The sequence below is a fragment of the Lupinus angustifolius genome, chromosome LG20 (assembly GCF_001865875.1).
Source record: "Lupinus angustifolius cultivar Tanjil chromosome LG20, LupAngTanjil_v1.0, whole genome shotgun sequence".
Taxonomy (NCBI): Eukaryota; Viridiplantae; Streptophyta; class Magnoliopsida; order Fabales; family Fabaceae; genus Lupinus; species Lupinus angustifolius.
The window spans coordinates 1,510,028-1,535,131 of NC_032028.1; the positions used below are offsets into that span (position 1 = coordinate 1,510,028).

The 25,104-nt window shown below is 30.4% G+C and overlaps 3 protein-coding genes and 1 non-coding gene across 4 annotated transcripts; 2 read left to right on the forward strand and 2 right to left on the reverse strand.

Moving 5' to 3' along the window:
• LOC109336251 (nuclear transcription factor Y subunit B-5-like) lies at window positions 5,881-6,791 on the forward strand. Its single transcript, XM_019572730.1, has one exon. It carries the CDS (start codon window positions 5,937-5,939, stop codon window positions 6,354-6,356), a length of 420 nt encoding a protein of 139 aa, XP_019428275.1. The 5' UTR covers window positions 5,881-5,936; the 3' UTR covers window positions 6,357-6,791.
• TRNAD-GUC lies at window positions 10,698-10,769 on the forward strand. The gene has a single exon. It is a non-coding gene; the product is annotated as a tRNA-Asp (tRNA).
• On the reverse strand, window positions 11,234-14,331 carry LOC109336250 (putative indole-3-acetic acid-amido synthetase GH3.9). Its single transcript, XM_019572729.1, has 4 exons — window positions 13,826-14,331; window positions 13,632-13,733; window positions 12,446-13,272; window positions 11,234-12,058 (listed from the first exon to the last, which is right to left on the reverse strand). The coding sequence occupies exons 1-4, from the start codon at window positions 14,113-14,115 to the stop codon at window positions 11,472-11,474; spliced, it is 1,806 nt and encodes a 601-aa protein (XP_019428274.1). The 5' UTR covers window positions 14,116-14,331; the 3' UTR covers window positions 11,234-11,471.
• Window positions 19,813-21,609, reverse strand: LOC109335061 (heat shock factor-binding protein 1-like). The gene is made up of 5 exons (XM_019571108.1): window positions 21,512-21,609; window positions 21,235-21,288; window positions 20,993-21,016; window positions 20,862-20,904; window positions 19,813-20,244 (listed from the first exon to the last, which is right to left on the reverse strand). The coding sequence occupies exons 1-5, from the start codon at window positions 21,512-21,514 to the stop codon at window positions 20,099-20,101; spliced, it is 270 nt and encodes an 89-aa protein (XP_019426653.1). The 5' UTR covers window positions 21,515-21,609; the 3' UTR covers window positions 19,813-20,098.

Below are 25,104 nucleotides of genomic sequence, written 5' to 3' on the forward strand. Positions count from 1 at the left end.
TATATATATATAATGTGAAGTGTAAAGACAGTGATGGTAACAATGTATCAAACTCAAACTATAAGTAGATACATTTTCTGTTCACTTCATTATATGGCTTTTTTATGAAATTCATTTGATCCATGACAATTTATGATTATCATTGAACCATTCCAAATGTAGAATAAATTCTAAACCTCGTATCACTTGTGTAGAATAAATTATAAACCTCTTATTTTTCCATTAGCTCTTTAACTGAGACTGTCTCATTTTATGAGAAAATGTTAAAGCTCATCAATTAATTTAATTTACTCAACCAGACTTGTTTGTCAGTATGTTATGTTTACAAGCTCAATAATTCATGAGCCCTTTAAATTTGAATTTTTGGATTGTCTGGTAATGAACATTCATCCAAGACGTCATATAACAGTAGAAAACAATGCTAAGATCAACTGCACCTATGTAACAACGAACAAGGTAAAGATTAGATATCCTATGCAATGCAACTTTAGAGGACGTCACCACAAAAATCCACAAAAATTATAATTGTTCAATGATTAGTATAAATATATTTGAAACCGCAAAACCGACCCATTTGTAATGAAATAAAACAACAAAAGTTAACTGCAAAACGTAGAAAACTTCTAAAATCGACACAGGAAAACCCTCAAACAAATATTAAAAAAAAGAAACACGATTCATGATTTCTGAATCACTCGGACAATATATTTTAAAAAAATAAATGTGAGCCATAGATCAGATAATTGTAGTCTATAAAGTCCACATTTATATATTTCGGAAAATAATATCATCACCTCCATGGCTCCTTCATTTGAATTATATCGTGTATAAAAACCACAAATAACATCAATCCAATAAAAAAAGATAATAGGTAAATAATTCAATAAAAAAAAGTGGAATGTAAGGCTCAGAAGGATCCATTGGTAGATTTGTAATCACAAGGGAATGTTATATATTCCCTCATAAAATAGGTAGTTCAAAGCATCATCGCCTTCATTGATAAAAATTCAAAATAAAAACAAAGCAATAACAAAAAGAAGAGAATGACCCAGAAAATAAAAAAGAATAAAGAAATGAAGAAGATTGAATGGAATTGAACTTCTGCATATAGATATTAGGTCAGGGAGAAGACGCGGACATAGGAAAAATGAAAGATTACGCTGAATAAATAGAAGGCATGTAGTTAGGGTTAGACTTATGGGCCCAGTTTCAATAACAGCATTGGGCTTCGGACATATTGGCCTGTTTTTTTGTGGGCTTCGTTTTATATCTAGGGCCCATCAAATGGACATTGATGTGGTACAAATTGAATTCCTTAACCTAAGGATACCTTTACTGTTATCAATTTTTCAATAATGTTTTTTTATACGAGAAAATGATTACGGGACATTATCTTCATATGAGAAAATGCATATTCTGATTGTGGGAAATGATTAAGAGACAAATTAGATATATTTCGGTATAAATCTAATTAACATTGTTCATGATAAAATGGGTGAAATTGTCAAACATTAGAAAAATAGAAGACCAGATTGATGGTTTACTTTATTAGATGGCTAAATTAAAACCTAAAATTGACATTTTTTATTAGAGGACGTGATTAAAATATAAAGACAATGTATAGTTCCAAAATAATATTTTAATAACTTCATTTTATACAATATCTCATACTTGGATGGTTACTATTAGCCATTGTGTCAGATTCAAAAAGAACTCATTAAGGAGAGATAAACAAATTAGAATAAAATATATTCTTATACAAGGAGATAATTTATTTTTTCCGCCAATAAAAGTATGACATATGTAGGTGTTTTGTTTAATTTTAGAAATATATTTTTTTGTAGAAAGTGATTAAGTTTGACATATATCATGATTTTAGTATCTGTATGAGATAACTTATCTTCTTATACCAGAAGTTACTTTATTTTACGTACAAATTAAGATGCCCACTATAAAAGAGTGACAAGTGGTTAGAGATTAAAAATTGAGGGTGGAGATTCCTCCTAACCAAAGTGGGAAGTAGTGGGCTTGAAAAGGAAAAGATTTGGAATGTAAGATATTCCTTATTAAATAATTTATTTTCAATTAGTCAAAGTTACTTTCCAACTTATGCGCCTAGATCCACTCTCAAGTTTAAATTTGTTTATTGTCACAAGTTGACAACTTGTGACAAAAAATCTGATAAAAAACAAGGAATCTGATCAAAATGTAAAAAACAGAAGGAATCTGATCAAATTGTAGTATAATTAATTCACTCATGAATTATATCGTTCGAATATTGACATTGATATATATAGATATATATAAATAAGTATCTTATTGTATATTTATACACACATTTAAAAAGTATATGCTAAAAAGCAAAGCCTCAATTATTATATATGCATAAAACATTTCCCACCAATCATCATACCCTGCCATCTCTTTGCTTAATTTCTAATCTATAACCTAGACTCCATTAAGAGTTTTGCCTACAACCCTACATAGATATTAACGACACTTAAACTTGTCTCAGATATTTTAGACCTTGATTAACATTTTTGGGTTGTGGCTTAAATATAAAATGGGAGTTTTAAATTTCATTAGGGAAAAGAAGAAATGAGATTTCATTAAGTTAGAGGTAGTAAATAAATAGAGAGATAGATGATAAATGTCAGTAAAAGTAATACAAAACTTGCTTGAATAATTGTTTTAGAATTATTTTCACTTTAAACCTCTTACAATGATGAGATTCACATTTGAAGCCTTACTTTATTCTTTATTCTACTTTAAATTTCAACTCACAAACAAACTACATTACATACATGAAGGAAAATATACGTCCGAACGAAAATCGGAAATATTCCACATCAGTAAAACTTATCTATGAAGGAATTTTGATAAGAATATGTGTAAAAACTCATGACTCTATATTTCCAGAACTGAATATTGGATCAATCACATTCTCTTCTAAACCCATTGTTATATAAGATTACAAGTAAGTGTTATAGTTCGTAGTTGACATTAAATACAAGCGTATAGGTAAGGTATATATCAAATCAAAGTTGACATGATTGTAAAAGATAATCTGCTAGGAGCGTACAAATGCTTAAGGAACATGTCTCCTAATAAATGGAAGTAAGAAATTTAGCCATTTTCATATATGTATATTGAAGAATCAAGATCAAGAACATGACTCGCTAGTTAATACGCACCGATGAAATAATTTAACTTGATCACAGGATTTACAAATTATTCTTTTCTATTTAGATTAATAAATATGGAACAATTTAGATTAAATATATATATATATATATATATATATATATATATATATTAATGAAGGTTACAATGATTAGATATATATATATATATATATATATATAGCTGGTGACTTCTTTTAAATTCGATAGCTCATCATTATCGTGTATTCACGTAGGGAGACTTAGTTTGAGAGACAAATAATATACTAATTTTATTTATATTAAAGTGTGAAAGTCTCAACTATTATTCTAATTATCAGTCTCACATTTTACACATCTAGAGGTTTAGATTATTCTTTTACATGGTTTCTTTTTTAATTTAGATTATAAAATATAAAAAATAGAAATCAAGCACAGCACAACACACTTTGTCTAGCTCACTCCATTTATTTTCTCAAACAAGTACATACAAAGCTGCATTCTTTATTGTGTGAATACCTTACACTTAATAAAATAACTGTATGGGTCGTACACACACACATATATATATATATATATAAAAACACCCCTTCACCTTAGAGTTTAATATGTGCTTCTTTTCTATTGAACAACTGAAATACGTAGTCTTATGTAAGTTAATACATCATTAGAGTTTAATTTTAAATTAATCTGTCATTCTTAGGTCTTAAATTTGGCAGTTGGTCCACATTCATACAATAGCGTGCACTCATAATGTTCACAACAAGTTGTAGCCAAAAAATATTGTCCACAAGATCAAATTAATTTACCATTATTTACTGTACTTACTTCCAAATAATTGACAGCATTAGTTAAAGAAACTAATTAATTATTAAGAGACAAAAAGAAAGAGTGCAGGGACCATCGATCCTCACCATAATTAAAAAGTTGTGTCATTTTATTTAGGAACTTGATTGCCCCAACAACAACAAGATATAAACCTAACTTACAGCAACAAAGGGTTATGGATTTAGATATTCATAGGTGTCATGTCATTAATACATATAATTATGGATAGTAGATGTGAGACTAGGTAAGGTGACTCATGGAACATTTACTGTCAAATCTAGTTCTAATCTACATTGGTCTCGTCTATTTTATAAGTTAGGCTGTTTTGGAATTTCTAAAAAGTTAGTACTTTAGTTTTTTTTAATCTAACAAAACTGTTCTATTTATTAATAATTACATAAGTTAGTAAGTATATATAATTATTACATATTATTCGATATATGTATAAAGAAATTTTAAAGTTTAAGTTTCTTAATGAAGCTAAAAAATATTTATGTATATATATTTTAGATAGGTTTTTTGGTGGAATCATATTTGTAAATATATTAAATTAAGTCTTGAAATACTTATAATAAATAAAAAGTGATACATAGGGATGAAAAAGGGGTCTAACAGATATTACTTAAATGTGGGCATTGCTGCACTATTTGCATGCACTCGTATGTGTAGCAAATATTGTTCAATGAATTTTTAATTATAATTATATATTTATATATTTTATAATAATTAATATATAAAAATAATTATTACATGATTAATAATATATATACATATTTATGAGTGTAATCGAATCACTATAATTTATCTAAAAAAATAGTAATAAAGTGGATATTATTTAATCTTAAAATAAAAATTAAAAGTAAAACATATAAAATTTAATTAAAATATAATACCTATGTGGATACTCACAAGAGTATCATAAAAATCATTTTCACTCATAAATTATTATTATATGTACTCATTATATGTATTTTTATGGTACCCGAGTGATTTTTTTGCAAAATCTTGAAGCTTATGCATTGCACCGGTTTATTTTAAAATTATGTTTTATATAATGGTAAATTTTATTTAATAAAAGCATTCTAATATTTAAATTATTTTTATCTATTTTTAAAAGTTTTTAGTCAGTGAAATGTCTTAAAGAAATATATGATTTTAAGTTTTTTTTAGAGAAAATGAATTATTTTAAAATTTCATAATCTACTATAGTGAAAATGTAATCAATAATTTAGTAATTAATTGAGGCATATTGTTTTCTTCCGTATGATAATAGTTGTGGTCGCTTATACATAATTTATGGAGTCTTGCATATAAATTGCATGAATATATTAACAAAATATTAAAATTGTTTTGTCTTATTACATTGTCTACATTATAAATTGTGTAGATGTTTTTTTTATTCTTGTTATTATTTAAAATATTGTGTAACTCCTCATAGCTTTCAACTAATTAGTGTACCATTAATTTTAAATCAAATTAAGGAATCATTCATGATAACTTTGTAATATTGAGAATATGAACAACTATTCTGAAATAGAGTAATCTTAATTATTGTTGTAATTAAAATTTTGTCCCATTTGAAATAAAGCTAAAAAACTAGTGCAAAAATAAGTGAGGAAATACCTTAACTCTATTTTCAAATCTAATTTAACTCATCCTATTCTCAATCTCAATTATATCCTATTTTCAATAATCAACTTTATGTAAGTAATATAAAAATATTATTTTATATTTTTAGGGTTTTTCTAACTTTTCATTAGACCAATTAAGAAATAGAGAAATGATTAAGATAGATGATGTATGTTCTCATTATATGGGACACATACATATATATACATAAGCATGATAGTTCCTATATATATTGGGTACTCGACCCCTTAATTGAGCAACGTGTCTCTAGTTTACAGGACTAAAATTGACCCTTGTTTATACACCTAACAATAACAAATGGGTGATAATAAAGGCAAAGTCTCAAACATAGAATGCTTTAAGTACAATTTCACAGATGCAACAGCAAGTGAAACTTCTGCTCATCGATCTCAAGATGGAGGGGTCATTAAAGATCAAGATCGATTGCTTCCAATAGCTAATGTTGGGAGGATCATGAAGCAAACCTTGCCTCCTAATGCCAAAGTTTCCAAAGAAGGTAAAGAAACCATGCAAGAATGTGTGTCTGAGTTCATAAGCTTTGTTACAGGTGAAGCTTCTGACAAGTGTCACAAGGAGAAGCGCAAGACCGTGAATGGAGATGATATTTGCTGGGCTTTGGCTACCCTAGGGTTTGATGATTATGCTGAGCCACTCAGAAGGTATTTGCATAAGTTTAGGGAATTGGAAGGTGAGAAAGCTAATATATCAAAAGACTAAAACTTCAATCTAATTCTTTAAAAGTAATTAGTGTTATCAGTTAGGTTTCTGATAGTTTTTATGTCACCAATTAACTCTTTCAGTTTATCACTGTTTTACAACTTCAAAATTTTAATTGGTGATTTAAAAATGTGAAGGACTTCATTGATGATCCTATCATCTTTGACGGATTAAATTGATTGTGTCTAGCAGTGATGAAATTAAAACAATATTAACTAAACAAAATTCTGGAGGTGATGATCCCTGACCTACAGAAGGGAAAGCAATTACCACTGCTTCCTTTGGTTCCCCAATATCGAAGTTAAATGTGACTGATTGGAGATTTTCAAACTTCTAGTTGCTGCTGATCTTTTAGTTATTGTAAGATTAAAGATGCTTGTATCCTTGTTTATGTTGTGACTTGAGAGGAATATATGTATACACATGTGTTTGAGTGATGCTTTTATTTTCCTGTGATTTGGATCTCAATAGTTCATTAACCGGTATGATTTTGTCAGCTAATTGAGACATAAGTTTAGTTTGGATTTCTAACTTTCAAAAACTGATAGGAAGCAATTGCAGATTTGCTTTTTGCCCTAACAAAGTGATGTGATGAATTCGTGGTCTGATTTCTCACCAAGAGTCGTGAACTAGTTTAATTACCTTTACTGGTTCATGTGAATGTAGGATCCTTGGTTATTTTTTACTACTATATGCTTAATGCAATGTCTTTTGCTCATTTGACAGCCATACAATAACATCAACTCTATCATGAATTTCTTTTTTATGATTACTCAATTTCGATTGTCTAATACAACCTTCGCCTTTTGTCCACCCTTCTTAATCACCGTACATGCACGGATTAAGGTTTTTTTTATAGTATGGATATTTCTCAAGGAGTATAAATATGATATCGATCTATTGAAGGTGTTGTGAGCAATATTGAATGTGTTGACTATTTTTCTATGTAGTCATGTCACTAGAGATAGAATGTTCAAAACTATTCACAATACCGAAAGTATATATGACACTCACACTCATTCATAAAGAGTTACAGTAGTTACTATCAAGGTTGTCAAAAGAGCGCTCCAAAGCGTTGAATCGCACGATTCAACGCTTTTCATGGTGGAAATCGTGTTGAAACGGACGAAAAAGCGAAGTAGTGCTGGAACAATGTGTTGGAGCGTCGAATCGTTGTCCGTTTTCGAGTTGAGAAAGAAGACAATCGTTTCAACTTGACTTCTCAAATTCTGGATTTGTTTTTACCCGTGTTTTGGCCCAACCCATTTTAAACTTAATTTTGACCTATTTTTAAGCCCAATTCGCTTTTTTTAAACTTAACTCTTACATCTTCAGCCACCCAAATTCAAGAACCATTTCCATAACTTATGAGTTTTATTACTATTTTGATGTGACATTTGATTTTACAGTATAATAATGTTAATTTGACTTATTATTTATGATTTTCTAAGTTCTTATATATATTATTATTTTAGGCATAATACATATGTCTGGCTTTTTTTAATATAATTTTGTATTTTAAGTAGAGTTATGTTTTGTGTTACCGTCCACCAATTCTACGATCCTATCCTACCCTTTCACCCTAAAGTTACTCTATTCTTTAACAACCTTTGCTACTATGTATAGGATAGAACTTAGCAACACCTTGTACTACGCAGAAGATCAAAAGTGGATGTTCGTTCAGTGAAATACCATTACTTATATTTCTCTTCATGCTGATAAAATAAGTACTAGTATGTTTCTCATTGTTATTCTTGGAATTTTTTTATGCAAAAATGGATTGAGAATAGCAACCCTTAAAGATTAAGGTTCATTGAGAAAAAAACAAAAAACATCACTTTTCAATATAGTAAAATATACCTTGTGCTTTTTACAGGTTCCTATTCTGAAAATCCACTGAATAACTATTAAAACTCACTAAGTTTCTCTTTTCATTCGCTTAATAACTTTATTTACTATCAAAGTATCTCATATTTTATATTGTTTAAATAGTAATTAGTGCAATGAATAATCTGTATGAAATCTTATATAAGCAACTAAAATAAAATACTCAAAATGATATTTTAAAATAGATGAAATTAAGCTCTTGTTAAAAAATTCAAAAAAAGTAATAATAGAGATAATTGTTTTTACTTTTTGATGTTAATAAATAATATTTTCAAATCTTATATATAAAAACTATCACATTTTGGATGTATCACTATCTTTCTCACTATAAGCAATAAAAATATGGCGATTCCCCAAGAGCATATAGAATTACCAGACAAAATCTAAAATCCCTAAATTCAAATCATAATACCAACATAATTTTCCGTTCCTCTAAAAAAAATATACAAATATATATTTTGTAATATAACACAATTTTAGTATCAATGTACATTTGGTAGTCGGAACCACATCTACTATCATATTTTTTATACAATTAATTCTAATTAGTTGAAAAAATTATTCATTATAAAATTATAATTATTAAATATTTTTTTAGTCAATCACATTCAATGACATAAAACTACAGAACAACAAATATGTTTCTCACTTTGTCAGTATTCATGACTTTTATCGGAAACTTAATTAGTTTCGTACATTGCGGAATCTAAGTATATGTTTCTAGTTGGGGCAATGTAGTCGAATTGAAACCCTAGCGAAATCCCGGGACCACATATTTGAGGCTCTTCCTTCCATAGACATGTTTTGTCGGATAGGTTTTGAACTCGACACGTCTTATGTGCCAAATCTTTCAGTTAAATTTTCTAAATGTAGATTCCTCGAAAACAGAAACAAGAAACTTTGTCCTTTCCTCCTATTTTCTTATAGTTGGTATACTATAATAAGATCACTAAAATTAGTTTCAATTGGCTAGATCTACTTCTTAATTATTACAAAAGCATGGAGTATGTCGTAGCATTTCGTTTTAATCAACTACTGTATGGGGAAGAAATTAAAGTCTCATAAAACAAGGATAATGATGAAGAACAAAACCACTTGAAATATCACTATTTGAATAAAAAGGTTCAACTTCAATTTACTATAATTTGAAACATTATCTGTAAGAATATAATATCTTGACTTGTTACAGAATTTATTGTCGATTATTTTCATGATCAGAACGATTGTGACACATAAGCTTCATAAACTGCAAAAGTAAGAAAAGATGGAGTTGTTTGGATGAATTATCAACTAGTATTCACCTAGTATTAGTAAAATACTAATAATTTTTCAATCAATTATATCATTATGGAATTGGTTTTTCTTTTTGATATTATCAAGGGTATCTCACCTTTTTTGGATAATGAACTAATATTTTTCACGGTTTGTGTTTGTCTCTCCCAACAAGTATCACTTATAGAAATCAAATCATCGACCATAAAGATCCAATAAGACCTTATACTATTAGACCAATACATTGTTGATTTATCAGATTGAATTTTATCTCATTATTATTTATATGATATAAATCGAACTATTAACATTATATATAACATTAACCCGTTATAAATCAACTATGCCGAGCCTTATGGATCAAGTGAGATATTTTGCATGAGTGGGTCAATATATATAACATTAGCCCATTAAGCATTTGATTAAAATCGACTAAAATTGCAAAGAAAATGAGAAATAATGATATCATGCATGCGTAGTTTGTTAGGAGTCCAAATTTAAGCTACCGAAGGATCTTAAACAAAGTAACGACATAATATAAGTAAGATTTTAACACGAAATCTTAATAACCAGATATTTTAATAAATAAAATAAAAAAATAAGCGGTCATGTATGAGACTATTGGATTGAATACACAATAATTTTGTTAGGGAATAGAGGAGAAGAAAATAAGAAAGGATAATTGTGAATTTCATAGAATTTGAACAAAGTCACTCACACTTCATTTTCTTTAGTTTCGCCAACTAACTAATCTCTAATGCCCAAAATTCAAAACACAACACATAATTAATGAACAAATAAAGTAATGATTTTTTATATAATAGCTTATGCATGTAGAACACTTTCATTAATCCTTTCTTTTCTTAATATAAAACCTTTGTTGAACTTGAGTGTTATTGGTTACAAACCCTCTCGTTTCTAAGCTACTATAGTTTAGTGAATGAGCATGATAAGACTATCAAGTAAGCATATATTGGTTATCTAATATTTTATATGTCATGTGATACTCAATCAGAAATGGTAGAGATAAGATACAATTTAATTTTTTACCTAATCTCTCACAACTCACCACTGTTAATATCATCTGTATACATCATTACATCAACAAAAGCTCTCCATTCTCATATCTTATAATCGTTTTAATTCTATTTATTATTTTACTTTTTATTATTTAACATTCAAGTCGTTGTAGTATAGTGGTAAGTATTCCCGCCTGTCACGCGGGTGACCCGGGTTCGATCCCCGGCAACGGCGAAATTTATTTTTAATTTTACAATATCAAAACTGCTGCCTGTTGGTCATTAACCAGTGGTTTGGGAAAAATATCAAATATAACAAAAAAGAAGAAGCACAATTAAGCATATCTATGAGGCTATGAAATAACTTTATTTATTAGCTATACATGTATTACAACTCTTGTGTATATATTCTATATTCCCATAGCTTGTTTCTGTCCTTTGAAAAATGAATTTATCTGGAAGTTTCAATCTTTCTTTACTGATGTATAATTTACTGTGCTATTTCACAAAGTATGTCATATCTGTGTCATTGATTCCTATTTATCAATTGATAAAGAGATCTGATTTCTTTGAACCATCAGAATCCATTGCACATACTTCATTAGACAACAAATATTATTGCATATACCATAATGTGATAATTTTCCTAGCCCATGAATGATATATTTATATGGTGTGCACATCAGAGTCGAGAGCCATCACCACTTTGTGGATTACAAACATACCGTACTTTTTACCCTCTCAATAATCATATAGTTCAACATTTTTAATTTTTACTCATCATATGATAATATGATTAGTTAGCTTTTTTGTTTTCAGGAATATCAGGATAAAACTTTCTGCTTGCAATCATAGGAAAGATGAGTAAAAATTGATTGATTAAAGCCAGATTCTTTTGTAACCACTAACTTATGGTAGAAGCAAAATATCATAAATTTCAACACATTTTAGGGACCCATTTGGGATCTCTGGGACTGAAAAAAGATGCTGTAACTTTAGACTTGAGAAGCTTGAGTGCTTTCTTTGACTCAATGCACCTTGGTGTCTTATACTGATTGATCGAAGCACCTTGACTAATAAACAAATCCATCAATGCATCAAATGTTCCTGGTTCCACCACACATATCTCGAGTGGCCCCACCGATTTATCATGGCTCCGGCATCTTCTATATACATAATCAAGTTGCTCCTCCACTGCAATGCAACATTCTTGAAGCACATTTGGATCAAGTAATTGGGCCCCTGACTCTATCTTTGAGCCACAATGAAGTACTTCCCAGAACAATACGTAGTGTCCTGGCACTGAAGAAGTGTCAGGGTAACTTGTGTACTCCACTAGTAGAACATTATAAGGCTCCAATAGCTTCTTGGCCATAGTCACACTCCTATGCAAATCATCTTCATTAGTTTTTTCAGTGTCAATACTGATTACAACATTTCTCCTGCAGATGAATCGGAATTGTGGGGCTTTGTTGTAAAATCCAACCACTTGGAGCACATCACCAATTCTATACCGGTACAACCCTATAAGTAGTGTATAGTAAGAAAAAAGAAGAAGTCAGAAATGCATTTGTGTTGATACTTAGATTATAGAAAGTAAAATGTTTCCTTGACACCAGAAATTGGACATCAATATGGTGTCCAATGTTTTTTGGTATGTGTATCAATATTTTGTCAATGAACATGATTTATTATAGAAAACTATGACATTTTCGATTAATATAGTCGACCTCACCTAATGAAATTAAGAATTGGTCCTTATTGTTTTGGAAAACATATATATACAAAGAAGATAGAAGTATATAAGATAAATATGTTCTGTGTCTGTCAAAATTTTATTGTGCAAACAACTTAGTTGATGATGATGTTGAAGAGCTGGCTAGGAAATGCATTAATTGATTTAAAACTCACCAGCAAATGTTGTTATGACCAACTCATAAAAACAACCAAGCTTGACATGCACCAAATCCACAAGCTTATCATTTGAGACTTGCTCCTCTTCATCATAATTCATCACAAGTGTCCCATTATTATGTCCAAGAGGAAGGAATTCAAAGTAAGCCATGTTAGGCAAGAGTGTAAAAGCAACATCAGCTGGGTCACAAAAGGGTTTCAAGTTCACACCAAAGTAACACTCGGAAGAAGCATACATGGTACAAACCAAAGGCAATTTCCCATCACTATAATGCTCAAGAGCAGGAACATATTGAGCCATGGAACCGGTGATCACGGCCTCAATGTACATAGCCTTAGGCCAAAGTTGACATAGAATTCCCTTCCAAGAAATTTGGCTGCATATTTCAATGATTTCATCTGCAAGACATGGGTCTGGTGATGAAAGCACTGCAGACATGCATGAGCGGCATGCAGTGTCTGTTATAGAGGAACTTAGTTGGCCACTTCTGATTTCTTCACATAGGAGCCTCCAATTACGTTCAAGAAATGAAATTGCTCTGAGGAGTGCAGAGGCAAACACAGCACCGAGCCTTCGGACTTGGTGGCGGTATATCAAACCTGCAAGGAGTTGGCAATGCATGCTTTGGTTGCTGTCATATGAGAGAATGGTTTGGTCAGGGCTAGTGAAATCATTCCAAGGGTCACGTGTGCGACACTTGAAGTGCTTGCTCTTGTAGTAGCTTGTTAAAACTGTCCTAGCAGGTAATCCACTTGGTGTCAACATTTCTTCCTTTACAAAGTACAGATACATTGCCTTCCCCTCATCCAGATCAGGAACATACCTACAATACAATTATTTCATTATATTCATTCATTCAACTCACACATCATTTCTGCTTTCTGTTTTTGCATGTTTCATCGGTGCAGGACATGGTTTCATGACACAGTTTGGGACAACAGATCCTTGTTCGTATCTACGAACAATGACTTGTTGTCCCAAACCATTTCTCGCACCAATGAAAACATGTCATGTCAATTAAAAAATTAAATTTCATTATTTTTTCTGTTTTTGAATGTTTTCGTTGGTGCAGGACGTACTCTATGACACAGTTTGGGACAGCAGATCTTTATCCTGTTTCTACATGCATAATCAAGCAGAAGAAGAAACAAAAATAAAGCATGTGTACAAGTTAGTACTAACTTATTTATGATTGGCATGATAAGATTATACACAAAGGTACGACGGTCAAGATCTTCAGCAATTGATGGTGTCAATTTAGGCTTTCCTGCTGATGTCCCTGAACTGCATGCAACAACCCATGTCAGTAATATTGTTAACAAACAGAAACTTATAAAGCAATGCGAAAATTAAGTGCTAGTGGTAGTAGAGGTTACCTGCATAACATTTCTGTTATAGGGTGGCCAGTGATAAGAGAAGAATCTTCTCCATTTGCAATTCTTTGGATATATGGCAAGATTTCTTCATAAGTGGTAACTGGAACATGACTCTTAAACTCTCTTGTATTTATTGTTCCCTTCATATACTTATTCAAATAATCAGTATCCTTATTCTGAGTTAAAATTTGTTCCAAAAGATTTTCCTGAACTTCATCAGGTTTCATTGTCAGACTCTCTATTTCCTTTAGTGCTTCCACACCTTTGTACTCCAATTTTTTTCCATCCATGCCCAAAGGAAGATATTTGAAAAACAGAAAATTGTAGCTGAACTCAATAGATCAATAGAGACTAGAGGATATAGTGCTTCTTGTTCACATGGTTTGAAGAGCATTGGTGTCTATGTATATATAGATAGATAGGAATATGCATATTATTAATATGGCTAGATACAAATAGCATCTCTAAATATCTCTTCTTTTCACTATCAAAAAACTTGTATTTTTCATTTCTTTATTCAAAATTGGCCATTTTCCCCTTGTCATTACATCATGGCAACCGTATTGGAAACAACTAATGCTGCTGATGCCATTCATGTCCTGGTCACAATAACCTTTACTAGATTTTTCTGCTTAATGATTTCAGAATAGAGGTTCAATGAAAACCCTTTAATTTCATGCAAGAATATTGCCAATAGGAAATTGATTTTGCCATCATCACCCTTAAGCCAATGGCCGAGGAATAAAAAAGATAAAACTTTTTTAGAAAATCAAAATATGTAACATCTTAATTATCAAACACATCATAGTCCATAATGATTTTATTCGGTTCTGCCTTAATTAACTCTTGTGACATATGCATATGATTTATATCAAAAAAATATTTATTCGTCTGGTAGTGTAAGGTGGAATAAGAATCACCTGTCCCAAACCAATCATATTCTAACAAGTAATACATATAATTTATTTTATGTTTTTATGATTATTCTTTTTAATTAATACAATCTTGAGAGTGACTCTTGTTGTGAGGAATAGTCACGTATCTCATACCCCACTAGTGAGTAAAGGACAAATGCAAAGAAAAATATAAGCTAAAGTATAAGGTAGCAATATTCTTATTCTGATAAATATATTGGACAGATATGTATTGGAAGTATGGATCAATTTTATACCTTTAATACTGGATTGTGGTTAAATCAATAAAGATATCTATCATGTATATCTATTCTTCAAATTTGGTAGGTTGGCAACATTAGACTTTAGACAGTATCAACAACTAATCAAATATCACTAATAGTTATGTTATGTACAACAAGTAACTGGTTCTAGTTCATAACCCTCCATCTCTATATTCTATTCTTAACTTTCTTACAGAATGGGAGATTAAATACATTAGAAATTATGACATAAAGTTCTTTTCTAAATATAACACTATTAGTTCAAATTGAAGGTGCTCTACCACAAATTCAAACCATTATGTCATTTCATTCAATTACTATGCCTCTATTCAACTAAATACTTGTCCTAGAAATATCAATTATGCAAACTAGTTGCAAGCATCAAAAGATCATTCATAACTACCCTCCATTGGTTTTTTATTTTAAAAAGTTATTCTTGAAAGATCACAAAGAATAACATGAATCTTAGATTTGTTAAGGCTTTGATTAAACATGACAGTGAAATATAGAACCAAAGGTAGCTGCTAAACGAACAAGTTCAAACTTGATTGAAAAGGATCTTTCTGATTCTCGAAGAATGGGGGGGCAAAAAAAAGGATTGATCGAGAAAGATTTCTTGTTCTTATTATAAGATCGTGATTGGATCCACATATGTTTGGTAAAAATACCTTACCTCCCAAGGAAAAAACCGAAGATTTCACATAGTACTTTTGATCGAAAAATCAATCTGATTTATTTCCTACCTTTCGCTCAATGAGAAAATGGATCAGCACGCCTATATCCTTATCCACACAAGGAGAACAACTAGTGTCAATGTCAATATGTCATCAAGCTAAAGTACCAAGGTACCATTTTTTTTTTGCATGTCATGTCAGTACCTTTATTTATTAGTGTTTTAGATGCTTTATCAATGTAAAGGTGCATAGATCGTTATCCACATGAAAATTCTAACGAGACAATAATGCTAAGGCATTAGAATTTATTTTCTATTTCTAGCAGGTATTTATAGTGCAGAGGGAAAGTGATAGTTTCAGGACTCATTTTTGTGTGTGTGACTAGGTTAGCATATAACTTCCCATCACTTGCAAGATTTGTATGTCCTCCACAAGGTTCTCTCAAATATTCTCTTTGACAATGTTTCGATACAAAATGAAAATAGTCGGTATAACCTAATCATAGTTACAGAATTCTCTTCATAACTCCATGAACTACGTACAAATTCTTGTTTATCACTATATATATCAATTCATGGTATTTCATATTGTAAAGAAAGACTTATAGTTATATGATAAAAAATAATGAATCATGTACGATATTATGTACGCGTACCAACTAAGTAGAGCGAATTTGGTAACTACAAACCTGATGAGTGTGTTAGCATTCTTGTCCACAACTAGGTTAGTGGATATAACTTTTAAGAGTGAGTGATGGAAGTGAAACATGTGCCATAAGAGGAGTGTGGACATCTTTAAAGAGAAAAGTAAGCATCTTTTGTTGTGAATTTTAGGTGCCATATGACGTATACCATTTACTTAATAGATCATTGATATGTGCTTACTCTTTGCTCTATCATGGAATGTGTATGATATTTTTGGCAAAACATGCATTGCTATCGTTTCTCTTCAACATCTATGAACTCACCTTTCTTGGCGTATATGTTATTAGTGGACTTCATTATCTAGGTGTGACTCCTATGAAAATACATCACTAACCTTAACCAATAAATGCGGCGAATGGAGACTGTCACGCTCGTACAACTTGCTTCGAATTTTGTATGAGCATATGGGTAACAAGGCAACACATCTTCTATCCCAAACTTTGAACAAATATTACCCGTCTCGAATGGTGTCTCAGTCCATATCACAAGTCAATCAGAATGCTACTTTTTATCACTTTTTGTTTTTAAAAATATTCTTTAATTCACGTGTCAATATGTGATCGGCTTAAGACAGAAAATGAGACATGGTTGGGGACATGTGATCCTCATCCCCCAAACTTTATACCATTTTATGTACCTTTCATTCTCATTGGTCAGGAAATACAAAGTTAATATATATTTAATTCATATTTTATTTTTTTGACCAACGAGAAATGAAGGATACTTGAAGTGGTACAAAGCTTCGGACAGAAGATGTGGCTTCCCGTAACAATATATATGCATCTTAATTTTGCCCTGCTAGCTCATTTTGTTTAGAAATTAGATGAATCAGTAAATTAGACGGAACTACATTAGTCCCTTGATAAGTATGTGTAAAATATGTCTTAATCTTTATGCTAGACTAGAGTAGTTACGTTACATTAACCACTAACCAACATGTCCAGTCCAGCTTTACAGAGCTTTTCTTTAATGTATTTTATGTCATTCACAAAAGCATAAATGTGCTTTCCTACTCTTATTTTCTTAGACCTTAGTGTGTTGATTGTTGAGTATATGATATAACAGAGGCCTTCAAAGTCACATAAATCCAATCTTCTCGGCAATTTTATAAAAATGTTTTGTGTTGATTGATAAGGAATGGATTAGAGTGAATGATAGCCTACAATCTTGTGAAGATTAAAGCCTTAGTAAAAGCATCAAATTCCTAATAAAAGCATAAGTTTTTTTCTTACTAGAATAGTATACAGTGGTAATATTTCTTAATGGGGCTCTATCGGAATCACACACCACTTTTTATTAAAAACCTTCCAATACCTTTATCCACAACAATTCATTAACCATAATTAATGATGATAATTGATGATACAATAGCATTGTATAAAATTTATACATTGTCATACATTTTTTTCTCTTCACCACAACAATATTAATCATTAACACAACATATAGTTTCATATTGATGTGAAGAATTAAATTTCATGAAGAAGTACTAGAACAATACATAATGTTTGTAGTTTCATAAGGATGTAAACACTTGAGTTTCATAAGAAAAATAAGCCTGTATGATACTATATAGATGAAGAAAATAAAAAATAACACATTCATATAGAATATCATATAATTCTATATAGATATATATAGAATTGAAATTCAAAAAGAAAAAATACATGTTCGTAAGGAACTATACAGATAAAGGGAGAAAAAAACATGTTCATACTTGGGGTATGAATTAAAGGAACTACTCACATTGATGGAGTGGGTTGTTCTTCAAGTCTTCAACCCAATTTGAAACAGCGACTCTTGTCCTCAGCTATATGAATCAAACCATATTATAATGGTTTGTTATAAACTATATTCATTGAAAAATCATTGAACTTTCTGTAACAAATTAATTTGAACTTTTAAAATTTGAAGAAGGGTATAAAAACAAATTTATCAAACAATCGACTTTCAATTTCATGATTGTTACCATGTTGTTATTACTCTTATGGTGAAGTACATACCTTTTCTTTTTGTAAGGACTGGGAAGCAATTTCTCCTACCATTCCATATCTTCAGATTTTTTATTTTTTCCATTATTTTTCAAATCATGTTTCTGAAACACTAGACACATTTATATTTTACTTTTAATCTCATATTTCTCAACATCTCTTTAATGTAGTTCCCCATATGGATTAAACAAGAGTATTTTAGTTAAAACGTACCATTTTTTTACATATTGAAAATTTTCTTAAAGGTGTACATGACCTTAAACATTAAAAAGATAATATATAAATAGGTATTAGAGAGCATATTGGATTAGGAATCTTGAACATAAAATGTCATAGTGGGACCTAGTGACTAACCCCACCAAACACAAAACACTGAGAATACAAACAACATAAAAGCTAAATTTAACGAGTGCTCCAGAAAGGTGAGGATCACATGTCTCCGTCTTATTTGGTGTACTAAACCAATGAGAAAATTTCATTCATTTAAAAAAAATATAAAAATAAAAATTAATATTTTAATATTATTTCATGAAGTTTGATTAGTTCGAAACACGAGGACAGAAAAATTATGGGACAAGTGATCCTTCTCATGCTGAAACACCTTGTTGTGCTCTCAGGGATGTATCCAGCTATAGCAGCAAGCCAGGTGCATATGCTAATTGCTTATAGCCATGGCAGCAGTGTCCTTGCCATATCTCTTTCCCAGGATAGTAAGAAGAAAATCAAGTTTCTTCTCACTGTTAAATCTGCTTCCTCTACTCTGTAATTATTATTGTTATAAGACTTTTTGTTTTCTACTCAAACAACACTGTTCTTCGTTGGCTTGACGATATCATGTTCTAATTTTCACCTTACAGTCATTTCATATAAGAAATTAAAACGGAAAGGCCTAAAATGAAGGGGGTGACTGAGACAAGGATTTAGTGTCCTTCAACGATTTAAAAACAACCAAGATTAAACACAACTTTAGATGTTTGTGCTGAAGCTGCTATTAGTAGCATGACTAGCATCTGCATTTCAGACAATGCGTCCAGCAAATTTCACCGTTGACGGAAACACACTAAATGAATTCATGCAATCACGATTTGAGGTCTTGCAAGAGAGGATGGTAATAACTAATAAGAACTGTGTATTAACAAGCTTTGGCGATATGGATTCATCAACCTTGTCACTGAGTATCTAAGAGGAAGCAAGGGTGGGAGCACAACAGATAACAAGATGATTCACCTACATAAAGAGTATGGAGTCCTACTGCAATGAACTTTGTGTTTTTCTCCCTCGTAACATGATTCTTTCGTGTAAATAATGAACACAAGAGCATCCTCGTCTTGAGGGCAACCAATTGTGTGCAGTATTAAATTATAATAGTATCATTGATTTTATTTATTTATTTTATAGGCAAAGTTTTTGACAAAGAAAGAGTAAATTGTGTAGCTATAGAAATTTGAACTCAGATGTTTATACTTTATGTATAACAACTCTACCGATGGAGTTGTCTCTTGGACACAAGGATATCATTGAATTATAAGAAATAAAGTCAGTGGGCAATACAACTACCTTTTTTCCCATTCAAACAGTAAGTTGACTTGGGTACATAGGATCTGATGCACTCAGCCACACAGCACATCTGTTTTCCAACTCACTATGGCAAACAAAGATAGACACACAATACCAATCCTGAGGCAATGCAAGACAAGAACAATAAGCAATAGAAATCAAAATGTGACTCAAGCTGAGCCCTCTTCTTTGATCAACTCTTCTTCCTTTGGCTTGGAAGGGGCCGCAGGTGATGATGTGCCCTCCACTCCTATCTCTTCTCTTAGCTCATTGATGCTTTGTTCCAACTCATTTATACGGTTTCCCATATCATCAAGTGCATTGAAGTCAAGAAAAACAGTGCTTCCACAATTTGAGTAAAGCACAAGTCTACAATACCCGTCGTACAAAATCGGTAACCCTGCCCACCCTGCCATAGCCAATAACATAACAGCACATATATATGACCATATATAAACCGCACTTGTTATGAATCACAAAGTATGCACAGCTGCGCATGTGATTGCATTTGAGTTAACAAGAAAATGGCATATATGCAGTGGTGATTTACCACCCGTGCTGTTGTGTGTACATGCTATCATGTTATAGGTTTGAGGATTGGTATAACAATTTTCATGGGTATTGTAGACTTGCCAGTTAGTTAAACTAGTGGCAGATTTATATTGGTAACAATACAAAAAATTAAATGACATTCCTAAACAGTTCCATTTACTTCCCTGACCAGATTTCCAAATTCCAAAAACATCCCCCCTGCAATATTGCTAAGTTTACCAAAATGTAAGCCACTTTAGATCTCATATCGTCTGATATCTTATTCTGGCCCTAAAAAAGATCGTTTGCATTAATTACCATTCTCTGAAATTAATTTCCTTCGCATATTTCTATCTATGATTAGCTTACTTTAGAATCTTAAAGGGTATATAAAAAGGATATTCTTCGTAACAATGGAGTCAGACATCGTCTGGAACCTGTTTTGCTGGAAATAAAATCATAGTTAGCATCAGTAAACTATATTCATACAGTGTTAGCAATGCAGGTAAACAAATCTAGACCATATCACTCACCATCTGCTGAAGAAGGTTTTGCACCTGCGAGGATAAAAACGAGAGTGAAAATTTTCAGAAATCGATTGACATTATAGAGAACTAAACAAATCATAAAAGCATAAAACTACAAAAAATTACACCAATTTTCACATTGCCAACCTCATCATCCAACATAATTACTAACAAAATTGACAATATAAAAACATTCTAAAAAGAACAAAAAAATCATTAATTATTGGAAATGATGAACAGCAACTTACAAAAGCAGTCATATCAGCAGTGCTTTGCTTTGGGTCCTGTGAATCTTGTCCATCCTGAGATCATAAAAAAAAGGAACCAAATGAAATAAAAGAAAATTCATGCAAATGCAGGTATAATGTGCAATGAATAAACGAACCAAGGCAGAACAAATTAGCCATCGATTTGAATTTTACTTTTACTCAAACCCTAATCCCATGAATATGTAGACTCAGAAAACGGAAAACGTAATCAGATTTAATAATAAAAGGAAAATGAATAAAGAAAAGAAAAACGAACCATGGTGAATGCAGCTTCAAATTTTGTTCAATTGCTTATCTCCACAGTTTCAAATGGCAAATATGATGAGGTTAGATCTATTTTTAAAATTTAAATAAACGATGGTTGTGACCAAATGAGTATCGGGTATAATTACAAAAATACCACTGCTTTTTTTAAATTTATTTCTTCAATTACTTGGATTCCGCCTTGTCTTTGGGGTTAGGCCCATAATAATGGATAGATTTGTATCCGATAACATTTCTAGTTTTATAATAATATAATATATTCTCATATTTCGGATAAGAAAATTAAAAAAAAAAAAACATATATAAACATTAGGGTATACACTGATACACACACGCAAACTACATAATTACCTTTAAAATAAGGATTACTTCACCAAAAGGAATTTTCTCAAAGTTGAATACTATGTCTTCATTTATTCCCTAACCTACATATCGACCAATGTTCTTTTATATGGAGGTTGTCAAGCTGAGCAAGGTGTAGTTTAAATGTCGTCTAAAGACAGTTTGGGAGTAACTAGGTGGGGACTGGAAATATATTATGACGCTCGAGCTAATATGTAAAGATATGTGTATAGAAAATAAAATGCAAGAACGTACGAAAGAATGGTGAATGTTAATTACTCTCATAGTTATATATTAAGTCTCTCCTTATCACACAATAGGGTAATATAAGGTGCATATGATGTGTTTAGTTGTAATAAAAGTTTGTGTTATTCAGATGGTATGACAATTTTATTAAGTATAATGTACCTTGAACCGAGTAAGAAGAATGTGGAGAGCACAAAAGTGCACAAATTGTTATCTATACCTAACCTTGATGATATGGAAGCACAATATTTAGTATCTTTTCGCTTTCCACTAATAGTTATTTCCATGCAACAACCTTAACCACACTTTCTTTATCCAAATTACTCTTTGCATGGGTCAAGTTGGATATTTATTTATTTGCATACTTCCTAGACACATTGTATAGTACTATCCATTTAATAAATTATATTTATATTTGTCACTTGATATTTTAGCAAAAAAATTATATTACTGTAATCATTACGCCAGAATAACAAAACAACAGTGTTTAAAATTGTTATTTAACAGCGTTTTTTATGCGTTTTTTATGTGAGTGCGGTAGTACATATGGTTATATTCAACCGCGTTTTTTGTAGCGCGGTAGAAAGTAGACATTTAACGGTGCTCACTGAAACAAACGCTGTTAAATGTCTACTTTTTACGTAAGACAATACATATTCCAGACATTCTATCAAACACATGACAAACATGTCAAACTCCACCACATTTACAATAGATTTGTTAAATCACTAACGATTTCAAATACATTCAACCTTAACAGATTCCAATATTATAAAATAACATATGAGTAATGAGATTTTACACAAATTGTTCATTCTTCCTTCTCTAATGCTCACCATAGCCAAAAACCTAGAACGTCATGACTACATAATTCACAACAAATAAAGATCACACTATTAGTGTAAGGAGGAAAATAAATGAGCTAAAATAAGACAACGGTTTACCTTATGCTTGAAGAGAGAAACCAAAAATCGATAATTTCACAGTATCTGCATAACTTTACAACAAATAAATATCACACTTTTAGTTAAGAGAAAATAAATGAGTTAAAATAAGATAACGATTTACCTATTTTTTGAAGAAGAGAACAACCAAAAATCGATAACTTGCTTCAAGAATAAGCTAAAAACAAAAGAGAACAAAATGTAACTTAGGGAGAAGAAGAAATGTAAGAGAAATAATAAACTGAGTGATGTATTATTATGTGAGGTTTTGTTTTTGAATTTGAAAAGATTATCGCTCACTAAAACAAATGTTTAACAACGCTTATTAAATAAGTGTTGTTAAATATATTAACCTTTAATTGCGCTTATCGAAGAAATGTTATTAAAAATAACACCTTTAACAGTGGTTTCTTTGATAAGCATAAGCACGGTTAAAGATAACACATTTAATAAGCTTATTGGAGAAATGTTGTTAAATATATGAAATGTGATCTTTAACAACGCTTTCTTCAATAAGCGTTGTTAAAGACAACACATTTAACATCACTTGTTTAAATAAACGATGTTAAAGATAACACATTTAACAACACTTGCTTAAATAAGCGTTGTTGAATAAACATTATTAAATTCCAATTCTGGCATAGTGAATAAATATTAGCCCTTTAATCGACTTGACTAACTATCACACAAATATTCCTATTTTCCATTTGCAACTCTCACTTCCTCAACCAATGTCATCTCACCCATTTGCATTGGGTTCATGTGTTTCCACCTCCTCACATTTTAATAAAACATAATAATAGAATAATACATTTCTATCCATAACCCGCACGTTTGTTTGGTTTATTGTATAATTTTATGCATATTTAATTATGTTTTTTATATTTTGTATTTTATGTTATAGTTTTTTTATTAGAAACATTTTAAAATATATTTTTTATTAAAATATTCAATTTAAGGTGAGAGATGTAATTTTAATTTGCATTTAAAGTTTTAGTGGTGATTATTTATGATTGAGATCCACTTGCTCAAAAATTAAGTTAACAAAACATACTTCACATTTTAGTCATTCATCATGTGAAAATCTAAATGTTCATATGATTAGAACTGATCAGTATATTTAAAGATTTTTATATGATATATGACAAAAATGTGAATTATGTTTTTTTAACCTACTATTGAAGTAAGTGAATACCCTCTCATGATTTTTTTATAGAAATTAAAAAATATTAAAGGTAAAATAGGAGAGTGGAAATTACATTATGATAACAGTTACATCATGTTTTGAGTTTGAGAATAATATATATTGTCGTACCAGAAGAGAGATTATCTCCTCGAACTCCTCAATGCCTAACAATTTTCATATTTCTATTTTTTATTTAATTTAAAAATATCACAAGTGTCGGTCATTGAATGAGTTTGAGAAGATAATCTATCTTCTACCAGAATATACATTATTTTCTTTGAATTTATATATAGATATATAATATAGATTATATATTATACATATGCATATCATTTTAAATTTTAATACCAAAATATAATATCTAAATGCATCATCTCTACAATGAACTTGAATGCAAGATAAAATAATAATGGTAAAATTTGTTCTTAGAAACAATTGATTAAAATATTAATACATTTCAACTTATTAATGCTTTCTTTTTTATGCTTGCTCTATAAGCCTTATGTAACTTTTGAGTACTCCCTCAATTCCAATAAAATATATTCCAATCATCAATATAGTCTTCAAATATATAATGAGAGTATTAATAACTTATCCATTTAACTTATTTTCAAAAAATAATTTCATTTAGTATTAATACACATTTCCAAAATCCATATCTCGGATTTGGTAGAATACTTTAATAGTTTAATGTTCTACCATATTTCTTAATGCTGTTTAAATATTTACTAAAAAAATATAAAATTTATGAATCACATGAATTCTTACATGAAATCCTCCTCAAACTTGATACAATAGTGATAAAATTTTATATAATATAATGCACTAGTTAGCTTGAATTTGAAATTTGTAATTAAAAGTTTTTTT